An 18081-nucleotide genomic window follows, 5' to 3' on the forward strand; every position below is an offset into this window, starting at 1 on the left:
AGGCACATCTTCCTAATGGCATGTGTTTTGGATGTGAAGGCACATCTTCCAAATGCCATGTGTTTTGGATGTGAAGGCACATCTTCCTAATGGCATGTGTTTTGGATGTGAAGGCACATCTTTCTAATGGCATGTGTTTTGGATGTGAATGCACATCTTCCTAATGCCATGTTTACCCTGCTCAACAGTTAACCTGTGGACCATGTTTCAGACGGCCCAGAAGCTTGGAGGCTACGAACAGGTAAACACACACACACACACACACGATGATTGCTGAATGTGACAAAAATGTTCTGTGTGTGTGAAGGCACAAACACCAGTGGTCAGCAGGAGGAGTGTGGAAGGCCTTGTGTGAGGGCTGAGAGAGTGTAGCTGTTCCCTCTGATACACCATCATGATTACACACACAGTGTGCAGGGCTCCAGTAACAGTGTGCAGTGTGTAGTGTGCAGTGTGCAGTGTGCAGGGCTCCAGTAACAGTGTGTAGTGTGCAGTGTGCAGGGCTCCAGGTAACAGGCTATAAACGAATGTCACGTAGAGTCAGACAAAACCATATGGAGGAACAGATTTGTAAACTAGATACTAATTTACTAAAGATAGATAGATAGATAGATACTAAAACTAGATACTAATTTTTACACAAAAAGGAAGTTGTGGAATTGCATCATAGTTCAACCAACTTATTTCTTTCCCTCTCCTCTCTCTCCTCTCTCTCCTCTCTTTCTCTCTCACTCTTTCTTTGCCTTTCTCTCCTCTCTCTCCCTCACTCTCTCTCTCCTTCTCTCTCTCTCTCTCTCCCTCTCTCTCTCCCTCTCCCTCTCTCTCTCTCTCCTCTCTCTCTCCCTCTCTCTCCCTCTCTCTCTCTCCTCTCTCTCTCTCTCTCTCTCTCTCTCTCTCCTCTCTCACTCCCCCTCTCTCCCTCTCTCTCCTCTCTCTCTCAATTTCAATTTTCAATTTCAATGGAGCTTTATTGGCATTACTCAATTAAGCAGTGTTGCCAAAGCAAACATATAACAAAACAACACAGATACAATATCTGTTAAAAAAAAAAAAAAATCAAATATACAAATAAAATAATAATAATAATAATAGTAATAATAACAATAATAATAATAACAAAATTATAATAATTAAAAAGAGAGAATAATAAATTAAATGTATAATGATACAGTGTTACTATTCATACTATACTGTATATTTATCAATGTGCTATCATGGGTATTGATTATTGATATAAAGCAAAGCATGTCACAATATGGGTCACTCACTTCCTCGATTTATGACATGTTGACAGGTACTGTGCAGCTAGTGCACAACGTGTATGCTCTCCCAACAAGTATGGGAGCTTGTCTTCATTTTCTAATAATTCAAATTGGGGTATAATTTGGCTGAATTGAAGGAAATATTGGTTCCTGACTGTGCTGAATTTACTGCATTCAGTGAGGAAGTGTTTTTCATCTTCTACTACTCCCTCACTGCACTGCAAACACAGCCTTTCCTCCCTAGGAAGCCAGGTTTGCCTGTGTCTTCCCATTTCTAAGGCCAGAGAGTGTTCACTTAATCTATAGGATGTTAGTAATTTTCTAGATCATGATGGTGTTTCTCCTAGGATGTTTTTGCAGACTTCAAGATGAAATATTTCAATTGGACTTTTGTCCCATGCATCATAATTGAATTGGTACTTGGTGCCCCAAATCTCACTCCCATACAAAATAATGGGTTTGATGACCGAGTTAAAAATTTTCAGCCACAATCTGACTGGAGGGTTGAATTGGTATACCGATTTTTTTATCGTGTAGTAGGCTTTACGTGCTTTATCGGTTAAGTCTTTTATTGCCAAATCGAAACTTCCTGATGACGAAATTGTCAGGCCCAAATAGTTATAGTTTGTCACCTGACAGAGCTTATCTCCCCCAAGGGTGAAGTCGTTCTTGCTCCCTTTAGAGCGAGCTTTTTTCTGAAATATCATTACCTTGGATTTATCTATATTTATTGGGAGGTTCCAGGTTCGAGAATAGTTTTCTAGAATTGAAAGGCTCTCTTGCAAAACCTCCTCACTTGATGATAGCAGTAGCAAGTCATCGGCGAATAAGAGGCATTTAATTTCCCTCCCCTGTACTGTGAGTCCTGGATATTTTGATTTCTCGATGTCTGTTGCGAGATCATTAATGTATAAGTTGAATAGTGTTGGGCTTAAACTGCAACCTTGTCGAACTCCTTTAGCCTGTTCAAAGTATTTCGTTCTTTTGTCATGGATTTTCACACAACACCTGTTGTTGTTGTACATATCTTTGATGATGTCATACGTTTTTCCTCCAATGCCATTTTCAATTAGTTTTAATGAGAGACCATCATGCCAAACTGAGTCAAAGGCTTTTTTGAAATCAATGAAACTACCAAATATTTTTCCTTTATTTTTATTGTGTATATATTTATCTAGAAGTGTTTGTAAAGTATATATATGGTCAGTGGTTCTGTGCTTTGGCATGAATCCAATCTGACAGCTACTGATGACCTTATTTTCCTGCAGAAATTCCATCAGTCTGGTATTAATTATATTGCAGAACAGCTTCCCTAAATTGCTGTTTATGGTAATACCTCTGTAATTATTTGGATTGAATTTATCTCCGTTTTTGAAAATTGGGACAATTTTCTTTTCTTTCCATAATTGTGGAAAATGGCCGACTGTTAAGATTAAATTGAAAAGTTTATGAATGGCGTGCATCAAGATTGGGCTGCTATACTTTATCATTTCGTTGTGTATCCCATCAGATCCACATGCTTTTTTATTTTTGAGGGATTTAATTTTTTTGGTTAGCTCAGTTAAGGACACAGGGGTGTCTATTCCGATTGCATTTTACTTCTGCTTCTAATTTGTGTAATTTGTCGATCAGTTGAGTTTGGAGAGGATGTAATTCATCTTTACTGTAAAGGTACTTAAAATGATCAGTCCAGATGTTTGCGTCACATAGGGGAATAAGTTTGGGTTTTTTGGAAGTATCTAATTTATTCCATAGTTCCCAAAATGAGTTTTGGTCTACAGCTTCCTCAATATTTTGTAGCTTTTTTCTCATGTACATAGCTTTTTTCTGTCTTAGCAATGATTTATATTGGGTAAGAGCTTGTTGGTATAAGTACTGTATATTTTGGTCTGCAGGGTTCCTGTGCTTTTTATTTGATAGAGCTCTTAATTGTTTTATTGAAATCTCACACTCTTTGTCGAACCATTCATTCTTTGCAGTTGAAGTCTTCCTTTTGTTATTTGTATTTTTCATTTTCAGTGTTTTACTGGCCACTGATGTAAATATTTCTGTTAACCGTTTTGTTGCTTGATTTATGCCTTCTCGGTCTTCTTGAAATTTTGTGAACAAAAATGTGTATATCAAATTTTCTGTTTGGGTACTATTAAGTTCAGCCTCATAAAGGTGTACACTGTCTTTTTCCCACCGAAATTGAGTTGGAAGGGAATATAATTTGTTTTCTGGTTTTAGCAATGCTTCAGAGTTGTTCTTTTTTAGACTTAGTGTAATATGGCTATGATCTGAAAGTGGGATTTGGGGCATCACCATAAAGTAATTGATTAAACTTTGATCAACATCAGTAATAGCATAGTCTACAACGCTGTTGCCGAGATGGGAGCAGTAGGTGAACCTACCCAGAGAGTCACCCCTTGTTCTACCATTAGCTATGAAGAGACCTACTGTAGGCTTTTACATAGTTGGAGTATCTGTTTGCCATTTTTGTTTACAATACTGTCATTGCTCTGGCGTGGTTTTTCAAGATGAGTGATGTTATTCATTTGTGTGTCAGTAATACAGTATAGCCATTTGAGTTAATATAATCTAATTCTCTGCCAGTTCTTGCATTCATGTCCCCCATAAGCAAGACCGATCCTTTTGATTGGAATTGTATGATTTCTGATTGTAAAATTTTGAATATTTCTTCAGAATAATAAGGCGACTCTTTAGGGGGTATATAAATGGCACATACATAAATGTCAAGATCAAAGTGAGCTCCTTTTTTAACTTAATCCATATATGTGACTTCCCTTTTTTTACAGGGTAGATATGATTTGCAAGGTGTTCTTTGTACAATACAATAATTCCCCCAGAATCTCTTCCACATTTGACTTTGGGATCTGTAACAGAAGGGATACAGAGCTCCCTATAATTAGGAATGGATTGGCAGACATGTCCTTCTCTACTGCATGTTTCAGCACTATGATCATATCTGAGCTATATACAAGAGTTACAAAGTCAGGGTGTGTACTCTTGTCACCAAAAGCAGACGAGTACAACCCTTGTATGTTATAGCTAGTGATTTTAAGTGATGTCATTTGTTTTTTGTATGATGTCATATTAGTTTGCCAGAAATAGTAATGTTTTACTACTCAAGTACATAAATTTAATAGCTGAGGCTAGAACTATTTATGTAATATGTTACTAATAGACAAAGGAAAAAAAAAACACACATATGGACAAACAAACAGACATACAGGACAGGGACAAGTAGACAGACAGATAGATGCTTGGAACTGTTACACATCTATAACATACAGTATAGCCCCACCCACATATTCATCCTTACCCCTTCTAACCCCTCAGGTGCGCGCACACACATACACACACACAGGACACATACACACACACACACACACACACACACACACACACACACACACACACACAGACTAGTCACATAACCCCCCCTACAACCATTAGTGGAACAGATTGTCACATATTAGTTGTAGCATTGTTTTTATCTGTGTGAGATCAGTACCTCCTTTTGATAAAGCAGCTGCATAGGTAGGCCTATGCGTCCGCTCTGAACTCAATGTAGTGTCTTTGATGGTTCTAGCAAAGAGCTTCATGCCCTCCTTGTGTATACATTGTCATAAAGATGTTTGATGTCAATGTCTTTGTGATGTGCAATCTGTACATTTGGTATTTGAACACAGGAGGACATGACTTTGTCGTTTGTCTGGTTGATGGAATGGAGCCTTGGTTAGTTTGTGGGATGTTTTGATGTCGTATGGGAGAATCTGCTGGGAGTACAGACAAGTTGGCCGAGTTGTTTTTCCGAGCCACGTGATGATTTTGAGTGCTTGTTTGATCTGGTGCATCTCTGATCATCTTGGTGGTAGGCCTGCTGTCAGATAGGATGTTCTGTTTCTCTGTCAGCATCCTGCTCCGCATGTCCAGTAGTTGAACCTCCAGCACCTGGCTGTGCTGCTCTCTCCTCAGCAACTCCTCTTTCACTGTACTCAGTTGCTGCCGCAGCTCCTGGTTGGCCTCCTCTAGTTGTCTGACTGCTGAGCAGTGTTGTTGTAGCAGACCCATGTTTGGGTGGACATTTTGACTCTGGAGCTGCTGCAGATTGTGTGTGGTCTCCTCTTTGAATAAGGTGTAGTCCTGTTCCAGTTCAGCCAAGGTGTCTCTTAGTCCCTTGGAGTTGGGGGTGGAAGCGATCTGAGGACCTGTATCACCAGATGTGTAGATGGTCGGGCCTTTGAGTTCATTTTTAGAGTCTGTCACAACTGGTGATGCTAATGTAGCCCTCACCTCCAGATCTCTTTTACAATTCAGGGTGTCACATTTCAATTGTTTAAATTAACTCTGAAAATGGTTAAGACTGGCTTCAGTTCCCTGCACCATTATAGTCCCATTGTGATACAGGTTAACTGTCAGCTTGATCCCCTTTTCCTCTTCCAGTATTATCTGCCTTCCTCTGCTGATGCCTCCTTTCTTCACACATTGCATGGCATTGCAGAGAGTGGTGTGCCATGCTGTGGGATGTTTTGTGAAGAATAAAAGGTTGCACAGGACCTTGCTCTCTTCAGGTCCCATGTAATCAGTGATAAGGACTTCTGGATAATCTCTCATGATGCTCTCTTTGATCTGTTTCTTTTCTTTGGCTGATTTGATAGTCTTTGGATATGTAATTTCCAGTTCATCCTCATTTTTAAAAGATGCCTCTGCTTTGGCCATGTTTTTATCCAGTCCAGCATCCATTATGATGTCATCAAATGGCAGTTTGGCTAACTTTGCTAGCGTTTAGCTATTCCTATAAACTTATAGGTCTTCTTGAAAGGCTTTTTGTAAGCTTTTGAGGATTTTTTAAGAGGTCTTACCTTGATAGTCTTCTGCCTCTATAGTTTCAAATCCACTTTCCAATTATTTAGATTTTCTTTGAGTAGTTTAAACATACATTTTCTGGCAAAAATGCTGTTTTTTAGGAGCTCATTGCTTCTGCTGCTGGTTGTCAAGCAGAATTCTAGAACTCTCTCTCTCTCTCTCTCTCTCCTCTCCCTCTCTCTCTCTCTCCCCCCTCCCCCCCCCCCCTCTCTCTCTCTCCCTCTCTCTCTCCTCTCTCTCTCTCCCTCTCTCCCCCTCTCTCTCCCCCCTCTCCCTCTCTCTCTCCCTCTCTCTCTCTCTCTCTCTCTCCTCTCTCTGTAGATCACAGCTCGTAGGCAGTGGAAGCAGGTGTATGATGAGCTCTCCTCTCTCTCTCTCTCTCTCTCTCTCTCTCTCTCTATAGATCACAGCTCGTAGGCAGTGGAAGCAGGTGTATGATGAGCTCTCCTCCCTCTCTCTCCCCCTCTCCTCTCTCTCTCTCTCTCTCTCTCTGTAGATCACAGCTCGTAGGCAGTGGAAGCAGGTGTATGATGAGCTTGGGGGACATCCTGGAAGCACCAGTGCTGCCACCTGCACCCGCAGACACTATGAGAGGTACAGTATGCCTCCTGTAGTGTGTGTGTGTGTGTGTGTGTGTGTGTGCCTCCTGCACCCGCAGACACTATGAGAGGTACAGTATGCCTCCTGCAGTGTGTGTGTGTGTGTGTGTGTGTGTGTGTGTGCCTCCTGCACCCGCAGACACTATGAGAGGTACAGTATGCCTCCTGTAGTGTGTGTGTGTGTGCCTCCTGCACCCGCAGACACTATGAGAGGTACAGTATGCCTCCTGTAGTGTGTGTGTGTGTGTGTGTGTGCCTCCTGCACCCGCAGACACTATGAGAGGTACAGTATGCATGCCTCCTGTAGTGTGTGTGTGTGTGTGTGTGTGTGTGTGTGTGTGTGTGTGTGCGTGCCTCCTGCACCCGCAGACACTATGAGAGGTACAGTATGCCTCCTGTAGTGTGTGTGTGTGTGTGTGTGTGTGTGTGTGTGTGTGTGTGTGTGTGTGATTTAGAGGTCCCTGGAGCACAGATACTGGTGTTTTGGTCAGCTGTTTGTACCTCTACCTCCTAAGCGTATTTAGTGTCACTGTGTGTGTGTGTGTGTGTGTGTGTGTGAAGTGCAGCTCTCTCCAGGAGCCTCCCTGACATCATTGACTGATAGAGCATGTGTGTGTGTGTGTTTGCACACTGCAGTGTGTTTGCACATTTGTTGCTCCCCTCTCAAACTGTACATGTGTTCCTGTGCTTTTCATTCTAGGAGAGTGAGTCATTGTTTTAGCTTACTTCTTCATTTTGTGTGATTCTTGTAAAAAAGCTTAATTTATAGCCAGGATTCCATCACTGAGTCATTAATATCATATTAATAGTTTATTTTCATGTGATTCTTTAAAAAAAGCTTAATTTATAGCCAGGATTGCATCACTGAGTCATTAATATCATATTAATAGTTTATTTTCATATGATTCTTTTAAAAAAGCTTAATTTATAGCCAGGATTGCATCATTGCGTCATTAATATTATATTAATAGTTTATTTTCATGCGTTTGTTCGTGTGCCCTTAAGCGAAAAATGGACATTTAATAGCCATAGGGGGCAGTTTAATTTTCTTCAAAGTCATTACACTCACCAGAGGGAACGAACAGTTTGCGTTGAAACATCGGCCCTCTTTATAGCCACACATTTGTGTGTGTGTGTGTGTGTCCACTTTAAGTGGAGTGTATTAAAAACTGTCATTTTATTACTCAGTCACTTAAAGGGACAAAGAAATCAATAATAAGTGTCCTTCATCAAGCCCTTCACAGATGACTGTAAGAACCCCCCAGATCAGCTGTGGAGAGCTAACAGCTCTGTGTGTGTGTTTAAGGGACAGATGACTGTAAGAACCCCCCAGATCAGCTGTGGAGAGCTAACAGCTCTGTGAAATAATCATATACAGAAGCAGGTCAGAAGAAACAGCGTGAATAACCTTGAAGCAGTCGGGCTCATTCCTCACAATAGCCCTGCGTGGTCTTGTGTGTGTGTGTGTGTGCGTGCGTGTGTGTGTGTGTGTGTGTGTGTGTGTGTGTGTGTGTGTGTGTGTTTGAAGCAGTCGGGCTCATTCCTCACAATAGCCTGTCGTGGGTTTGTTCCCCACATAATAACACCATTACTGTAGGCTAGCCTAGCGCTTACTACTACACACACACACACTCGTACCATTACTGTAGCCTAGCCTGGTGCTTACTACTACACACACACACACACACACACACACACACACACACACACACTCATACCATTACTGTAGCCTAGCCTGGTGCTTATACTACACACACACACACACACACACACACACACACACTCGTACCATTACTGTAGCCTGGTGCTTACTTCGTGCAAGCCGAGAGTGTGGATGTTGGAAAAATGCTCACTTTGCAGAAAAACACCATTCCACAACCAATTAATTATCCTGAAGCCATCAGGAAGCAAGGGTGTGTGTGTGTGTGTGAGAGAGAGAGTGAGGGAGGGAGGGAGGAAGGCTGTCATAGCAACAGTGCTTTTTCTATCTAAAAATAGTTCTTGAAAAATAACAGAGCATTAATGTAAATGTATGGGTTCAGTGATGGAAGTGTCATTTTTAAGTGCCAATTCAGGGAGTGTGTTATTCACTCACACTGACGAATCAACCCGATCAGGAGAACCGGGTCTGATCTGGTCCCGTTCTGGGGCAGAACTGACGGAACCCATACCAGGTCTGCACACTGTGTTTCCCGGTCACACTAGTACATTACTCCAATCAGCCTCTTCACAAACAGTTTGCTGGGAGAGTTGACTTCATTTTACCAGAGAGGATGCTGGGAGAGAGGATTCCTGTGTTCAGCACTGTAGAGAGAAATTAGTGCATTATCAAAAAAAAACAGGAAATGATGCGTTGCACAAGATACAGCATTCCATCTCTGAACATGATGTTAATTTTAGTTTTAGCAGAGACAAGAGAGACAGAGAGAGAGAGAGAGAGAGAGAGACGGAGAGTTGAAAAGTATCAGGAATATTTCACTGTCATAATCTCCTCTTGGTTATATCATATTATCTAGAATGAGAAAAACCTATTTTTGAAACCCCATTTGAATATAGTATCTCATTTAAATCTATCCCACAGTAGCTCACAGGATTTTATGGTGATGTCATCGGGTACTTAAAGGATGATTCTCCCTCTAGTGGTACAAACTAAAACTGCATCAGAGGGACTCCACAATGACACCACCAACCTCCGCAGATGTGTTGACCAGGAGTTAATCTGGAGAAGGAGAATATAAATGACATGAAGAGGGCATTTATATGTGGAAATGACATAAGGGGGGCATTTATATGTGGAAATGACATGAAGAGGGCATTTATATGTGGAAATGACATAAGGGGGGCATTTATATGTGGAAATGATCCAGACCATTTTCCTCCCATGAACTCCCACACACACACACACACACACACAGAGAATGAGTTATTACAGTAGTTATTTTATCAGACAACCCCCAACACACACACACACACACAGAATGAGTTCTTAGTTATTTTATCAGACACCCCCCAACACACACACACACACACACACACACCCTGGTCCCTTTGAGCGAGTGAGCCCTTACATAAAGCTTCTCTCTCTCTCTCCCACTCTCTCTCTCTACCTCTCTCCCTCTCTCTCTCTCTCTACACCTCACCCCTCTCTCTCTAACTGATAGCTTATATAAGGCACTAGGTGGGTCTGTTATGCAATGGGGTGGTATGGGATCGGAGGCCCCATAAGAGATCCAATCCAATCCAATCCACTTTATTTATATAGCACAGTTTAAACAAACACAAGGTTCCCAAAGTGCTGTACAGCAAGATAAGAAACACACAAGACACCACAGAAGCACAATAATAGGATAAAGTATTAAAATTAAAAGAGATAAAAACTAACTAAAATAAATAAAAATAAAAAGACATAAAAACTAAAATAAAAGTAAAAAAGAGATAAAAACTAAAATAAAAGTAAAAAGAGATTAAAAACCAACTCAAATCCAATAAATAAAATAAAATAAAATAAATAAAATATACTGCCCACATAACACATCTACATACCATCAACACACTACCTGGGGTTAAAAGCCAGAGAAGAGAGGTGTCCTGAGAGAGCGGCTGGGAGTGTATGAGTGGAGCAGCTCAGAAAGGTGAGGTGGGGCAAGGCCATGCACGGCTTTAAAAGCAATTCTAAAATGGACAGGCAACCAGTGGAGTGAAGCTAAAATAGGTGAGATGTGCTCATACTTTCGTGTGCGGGCAGCAGCATTTTGTACCAGTTGCAGACGAGCAATGGAGGACCCGCTAACCCCCATATAAAGTGCATTGCAGTAATCCAGCCGGGTGGTCACAAAGGCATGGATTACTGTTTCAAAGTGCTGTTTTTGAAGGACTGGTTTAATTTTTGCCAGCTGCCTCAACTGGAAAAAGCTTGATTTTACCACAGATTTAATCTGGCTGTCAAATTTAAGGTCAAAGTCAACTTTTACCCCCAAATTTGTCATGATTGGCTTGTGGTACTGTGCTAACAAACCCAGATCAACCAGGGGGGTCACAGTAGTGCCACCAAAGACCATGACTTCAGTCTTTTTTTCATTAAAATTTAAAATCTTAAGAGACATCCAGGCTTTAATGTCATGTAGGCACTCTAGCAATGGCTTAATACTGTAAGCATCTGACTTTTTAAGAGGGACATAAATCGGTGTGTCATCCGCATAGCAATGAAAAGAAATGTCGTGTTTCCTGAGAATTGAACCAAGGGGGAGAAGACAGAGAGAAAATAAAAGAGGGCCAAGCACAGAGCCTTGTGGTACCCCATATGAGAGGGGGACAATGGAGGACACAGAGTCACCAACACTAACACAGAAGGTTCGATGTGACAGGTAGGACCTGAACCATTCCAGAGCTGTGCCTCTGATGCCCACCCACTGCTCCAAACGGGCAATCAGGATTTTATGGTCCACTGTATCAAAAGCAGCAGTCAGATCAAGTAGTACAAGGACAATGCAGTAACCAGAGTCAGTAGCTAAAAAGATGTCATTAAAAACTCTTAAAAGCGCTGATTCTTTGCTGTGCAATGTTTTAAAGCCAGATTGGAAGATCTCAATGATATTTTGCTCATTTAAAAAGTCCATGAGCTGGGAATACACAATCTTTTCTAAGATTTTAGACAGAAATGGCAATTTGGATATCGGCCTGAAGTTTGCCAAAACAGTAGAATCCAGCCCAGGTTTTTTTTAACAAAGGTTGCACAACGGCATGTTTAAAATGACCTGGAACCACTCCAGAGGTCAGACTGCTATTAATAACTGCAGTAAATGATGGTCCAACAGTCTGAAAAACCTCCTTAAGAAGTCGGGGAGGGACATTATCAACAATACGTATGCCGACAGCCCTCAGCCTCACAAGACAGCCGCTGCGCTTCCCCCGACGTCGTGGCTTTTTCGCCGAGGCGGTGGAGCTCGAGTGCAGTGCCGGTATGACGGGATGTCTGATGGGAAACTCGGCTCCGTTTTCCCCCCGTGATAGTCCAGTTTGAGAAGATTATTGGCTTTGATTCTCAGGCTTAGCAACGTTTGTCGATCATACACCAGCAGAGTAAAAACACAGTAAAAACACACACAACAGGTGGAGCACCTGACGGCATGCCTGACACACTGGCGCCATCTTCTCCGTCTCACTCCGTCAAACATAAAAAAACAGATGTGAGCATCTTGCTGTGTGGGCCGCATAGTGAGCTGAATCTGTTATGGGGAATATGAGAAACTCTTAGTCCCAGTTATGTTTATAGAAACTGTCTGGTTGCTTTGTGCTTTCTCTTCCTCCCTCTCTCTCTCTCACACACACGCACACACACACACGCACACACACACACACACACACACACACATTTTGAGCGTAATCTGCCCTTATGAAAGATAAATAGCTAGTGTAAACGGCCTGTAAAAGACTGTAATCACCCTCAGCCCCTGAAGGGAAATGGATTTATGTCACCGGTTGCCATATTAACCATATATGAGAAAAGTTTAGGTCCTGCAAAATGTAAACACTGCATTTCATTTTCCAAAGTATTAGTTAAAGATAGAATGTAAAAGATATATTTAATTTAAAGTATTAGTTAAAGATAGAATGTAAAATATATATTTAATTTAAAGTATTAATTAAAACTAGAGTGTAAACACTGCATTTCATTTCCCAAAGCAGAGCAATTCCCAGCAGTCTTTGGTTTCCTGACGGATGCTGTCGTTGTTCCTAGTTTTGTGCTTTGAATTCCACTTTGGCTCAGGAAGATAAACACGCCAGTGGGGTGTTTACTTGGAAATGAATAAATGTGTGTACAGTATATGTGTGTGTCTCTGTGTGTGTGTATGTGTCTGTGTGTGTGTGTGTGTGTCTGTGTGTGTGTTGGTCAGAGAGGAAGTACTATAGGACTACTGTCGTGAGGACACCCTGGTGTTAATGGGTGTGTGTGTGTGTGTGTACCTGATGTTGTATATCAATGGGCTATGATCCAGAGAACTAACTAAACTCTTTAAACCCTGACAGAAGCATTTTAAAGGGGCCATATAATGCAAAACTCACGTTGTCTGTGCTTTTGTACTTCCATTTGGGTCTCTGATGCTTCTACAAACGCTCCAGGTGCGAAACAAAACCGTACGTTGAGTTTTTGTGGGTTAGTTGAGAGAGGTTGATGTCAGAAACTATGTGCTTCTGTGAGCTAGTCAGAAATCTCCCTTATTGAGACATCACAATAGGAGAAATTTGAATATTACTACCCCCAGAGCCATATAGGGCGCTGACTATGTTACTACCCCCAGAGCCATATACAGTAGGGTGCTGACTACCCACCCCCATCTGAACATTCCCACCCACTAGGTTAGGAACTTCCTGTCAAAGATCCTCCATTTTGGTCATAGCCTATCGTTTCCAACAGTGGATAGGCTACACAAAATATCCAAACATATTTTTTACGCACCTGATATCATCCATATTCAAGTATGCCAGGACAGTGAAGAATGACAGAAAGCGAGTGAGAGAGAGAGCCGGACACGTCTCGTTCTTGTTGGCATATTTAAGCAATATGTCACAAATGGGAGAAGGGTTGGTAAACAATATCCCTGTGGCTGTAAAGGCCTGTAGCGTAGCCTACGCTGGAAGCGACCCAGGCCATATAGCCTAGCCTACGCTGCCATCCACTAATAGGCGGCCAATTTCACAAATGCTTTTAAACTCTGGAATAGGCTACATCGACTCTACTGGGCTTATATACCGACCCAAATAAAGTTTTACCCATTGTCATTTAACATTGTTAGGCCATGTTACATCATACATGGTGTTTAAATATGGGGGGGTGTATTGTGTAACCAATAACGTAATAACGGCCAGTAATATAATAACTTACATACCCCGGCTGTATTTGTATAAAAAGCTTAATGGATGAGCCAGTGTTATGAGTTTTGTTGAGTACCAATCTGGAGTATGGTAGTACAGTATGTTGGTATCAGAGAGGCTTTCAATGATGGAGATAATGCCTTTACATTCAAAAGTCTGATTCCACCCATTTTGTATTCATGGTACAAGTATGGACATTTTATTTTGTCATTTTTGTTGCTCCATGTAAATTGTGTCCTGCATCTGTGTGTCCCTCTCTGGTCCCCCCTCCCTGTGCCCAACCCCCCCCCCCCTCTCTGCCCCCCCCAGGTTGCTGCTTCCATACGAGAGATACTCAAAGGGACAGGAAGAGGGGCCTGGTGTCGAGTTCCGCCCCATCAAGGCGGAGCCAGTGTCCATTGCAGGAAGTACAGATCAAGGCTCCTCCCCCATATCTAGCCATCCCAATTCTGGAGCAGCCCTGAAGCAGGAGCCTCAGAGCAACACCCAACCACAGAGCTCTGCGGTTAGTTAAACAACACATCTCACCAGTTAAACAACTCACCACTGAGTCAAAATCAACCACAGCCCAAACCATTCGACACTTTATTAAACAAGCACAGTTTAAAGTCGTAATTCAACCACCTATCAGTTGAGGAAGGAGAAAATGGAGAGAGTTGGTTGTTCTGGTCTGTTTGTCACAGAAGCTAAAATGAAACTTGTCCATCAGAGAGAGAAAGCTACACCTTTCACATCAGTAGTGCTGCTTGTAGCACATACAAAATATCAGTGTGTTTTTATTGATGGCATAGCTCCCTCTAGTGTTTGTTACTAGTACTGCATGCAAAGCCAAGTTGACTCACTGTTTCTCCTCTACGTGTGTGTGTGTGTGTGTGTGTGTGTATAACAGGGTTCAGATGACGGTGAAGGTTTGCAGCATTCAGTGCACCTGAGAGATGTGAGCATCAACAGCAAGACAGAGATGGAGGAGGAAGAGGAGGAGGAGCTCAAGGTTACCGTGAAACAAGTAGAAGCTCTCTCCACTCAAGCAAATCACCATGACAACCACCAACCAGCCAATCACATCCACGCGGACCTCTCTCTCCAGACCGACCGAAAGCATCCGTCACCTTCAGTCGCAGACCCATCAGGAAGACTCTGTCACCAGGACGAAGATGCCTCCAGGGGCAGCCTCTCCCAAGGGGAGGCGCGGCCACCCGAAGCCCACTGGCAGGCCTCCTCTCCTGGCCACCACTCTCTGCAGCCCCTGGGTGCCCTGGAGCCCTGTGTGTCTGGTAGCATCCCTGAGAGGGAGATGGAGCCGGAGGGTCCTGTGAGGGAGGCAGCTGAAGGCTCTCCACCTGGAGCTCTGATACGCTCCCGAGGCCTGGAGGGGTCACTCCCAAACGCCCACAGCGGGGCTCTGACCAGCTCCCGAGGCCTGGAGGGGGCGCCCCCAAACGCCCACAGCGGGGCTCTGACCAGCTCCCGAGGCCTGGAGGGGGCGCCCCCAAACGCCCACAGCGCCCCTTACTTCAGCACCCCTCACAGTGTCCTGTCCCCCCTGGCCAAGAAGAAGCTGCTCTCCCAGGTGTGCACGGGTGGGGGGTGTGCGCCCCAAAACTACCCCACAGCGCCCCCTGCTGCTGCTCGCTCAGACGTGACGGCGCGTGGGGGCAGCTGTAGCTGGGGCGTCGTCTCCAGCACGCTTGACCCTGTCGGCCAGCAGGGGGCGCCACCTGCTCACCCCCCCAGCCCAGAGACGGCCTCCGCCGCACGGCCCTCCGTCATCCAGCACGGCCAGAGCTCCAGGCCGCCGTGCCGCACCGCCCCAGGGGAGAGGACCCCCCCAGCAGGCCCCCCAGGGGAGAGGACCCCCCCAGCAGGCTCCCCCAAGTCCTGCCGCAGGGACGAGGCTTCTCCGCAGGCACATCTGCTGCCCACAGCTACCCACGAGCAGGTCCTGGAATGCGTGCAGATGAGGACCTGTGAGGAGACTGTGGCCTCTGGACACAGGGCACAGGTGTTCTACTCGTCCCCACACCTGCAGAGCCTCGACCGCCACACCAAGCACCGACTCAGCCAGCAGCACCATCGCCAGCATCAGCACCTGGGAACGCAGGTGCAGGTGTGTCCGTCCAGGGCCGGGGCGACAGGTGAGATCGCTGGGGCTGCACAGAACATTCCAGATGTGGTCATCGATGAGAGGTACTCGACGCAGCCCCTGCCAGCACACCTCGGACACCACGGAACGTCCGTGAACATGCAAGCGGCCGACGAACCAGCCGGCCTGAGCCCTCGTAAGACGCCGCCTGCCAAGGGTCATAACTATCCCACAATGCACGGGGACTGCAGAGTGCCCGCTCCCATACAGCTGGGCCTAGATGCCCATGGCATATCCTGCCACAGGTTCCCAGTGCCCATCCGAAATGCCAGCCTGGCCTATAAGGTGTCCGTGCCCGCGGGCGTCAGTGGCACGGGAGGAGTGAAACGACCCGGTGGTCTCTGGCAGACATCAGAGACTGTCCGAGGAGTCCGGCGCCCCCTAGAGGGTCCAGAGCGCAGGGCGCCTCCTGCAAAGACTCGAGCGCTGTGCCCGCGTCTCCCTGGACGGCAGTGGTCAGCGCCCGCGGGCTCGGGGGGGTGTGCCCGCGTCTCTGAGCGGCAGGGGGAGGAAGCGGCGCCCGCTGAGCCCGTGCGGGCCGTGCACCTGAACAGCTCCTCCTCGCAAGGCCACCGGTGCCCCCAGCACGCACGCCACCTGGGCGGCCTGTGCCCCGCGGGCACCTTTGGGGCGCAGGAGGGAGCCTGCGAGGGGCCCCGGGCGGTAGGGTACCCCCCTCCGCACCCGCTGGCCTTCCTCAAGAGCCGAGGGGGCACTGTGGCGACGGGGGTGGCACCCCCGTTTATGCTGCATGCCCTGATGATGCAGGGGCAGCTGGTGAGGTCGCCCGCCCAGACCTTCGTCCACCAGGCGTCCTCTGCCCACAGAACGGGGCGCTTCAGTGAGCCCACGCCCCATGGCATGTACCCACTGCGCCCGTTTAACCCGCCTCACACACACCCTGCGCCCCAGCTGCCCGCTGTTCAGCCCAACACACAACTCTGATACACACACACACACACACACACACAAATATGTGCATACACACACATATACATACTATATATATACACACATGCGTTTGTGTGCACACGCATATATGTACATATACACAAGCTTCACACATCTCATGAATGTCTTACAATAAGAGGCGTTAGTGACGGTGTGACCTTGAACTTGAAAACACTGTGTCATCTAAAGCCTACAAATAAAACAAAAAGCCTTATATCTTAGGACTGTCTGAGTGGCTTAAGCCTTATATCTTAGGACTGTCTGAGTGGCTTAAGCCTTATGTCTTAGGACTAACTGTGTGTCAAGAAGCCTTATATCTTATATACTGTCTGAGTTGGGTGCCTCCTGAACAGGAACAGCTTCAGTAGACACACCGTGCTTTGTTGGATCAGATGATCTCCCTTTGGACTCACATGATCTCCATTTAGACTCACATGATCTCATGATCTCCATTTGGACTCACATGATCTCATGATCTCCATTTGGACTCACATGATCTCCCTTTGGACACACATGATCTCCATTTGGAGATCTCCATTTGGACTCACATGATCTCCATTTGGACTCACATGATCTCATGATCTCCATTTGGACTCACATGATCTCAAGATCTCCCTTTGGACTCACATGATCTCATGATCTCCATTTGGACTCACATGATCTCCATTTAAACTTACATGATCTCATGATCTCCCTTTGGACTCACATGGCCACCACAGCTCATCCGTATTACTCACGTGTGTCTCGAGGTTGTCTCACAGTTCTGTGAGATGTGGGGATCGATGTGTAGTTTCCCACTGATGTACCAAGACTGACTGAAGTTGGACATGGTCTTCAGAAACAGAATAAACCAGGTTGTGGGCCAGCTCTGGGCCGCATATCCCCCAGCACACCAGAGTTTCAGCCAAACCAGTGCAAGAGGAAGGTGTCGGTTCAGTAAGAGACGTTATTAAGTGGATAACCAGTGCAAGAGGAAGGTGTCTGTTCAGTAAGAGACGTTATTAAGTGGACAAATCTGATTGCTGATCTTTTGTGGAGGTGATTATTGGACTTGCACTGTTAAACTCCAAACAAACACTTCATTAGCAGCATATTGTCTAGGAATGTCATATTAAAGGTTTTCTTGAAGGGAAATGTTTGTGTCTGTGTTTACTCGTGGTATGTGCAATCAACAACATGGTAAAATGTGGGGATATATCACTTTATATATATATATATATATATATATATATAACGGTGGTACGCGAGCTGCCACTAGGGGGTGCGTGAGATGAAAAGGGCCATGTCGGAAAGGAGTTAAAAATGATTAATAAATTAATAATCTAATTAATTAATAAATAATACATCTCAAATCGGATTATAATGATATGGAAACGTGAAA

General features: G+C 44.7%; 1 protein-coding gene across 1 annotated transcript in view; it reads left to right on the forward strand.

The window, feature by feature from the left end:
- LOC121685741 (AT-rich interactive domain-containing protein 5B-like) overlaps positions 1–17823 on the forward strand; it is an 80576-nt gene extending 62753 nt beyond the window's left edge. Inside the window, exons 7-10 of the mRNA XM_042066476.1 lie at positions 189–241; positions 6631–6728; positions 13916–14111; positions 14496–17823. Of these exons, the coding sequence (XP_041922410.1) occupies positions 189–241; positions 6631–6728; positions 13916–14111; positions 14496–16694 (2546 nt within the window). The 3' untranslated portion in view covers positions 16695–17823. The remainder of the gene's footprint in view (positions 1–188; positions 242–6630; positions 6729–13915; positions 14112–14495) is intronic.
- Positions 17824–18081: the final 258 nt, after the last annotated feature.

The sequence above is a fragment of the Alosa sapidissima genome, chromosome 16 (assembly GCF_018492685.1).
Source record: "Alosa sapidissima isolate fAloSap1 chromosome 16, fAloSap1.pri, whole genome shotgun sequence".
NCBI lineage: Eukaryota > Metazoa > Chordata > Actinopteri > Clupeiformes > Clupeidae > Alosa > Alosa sapidissima.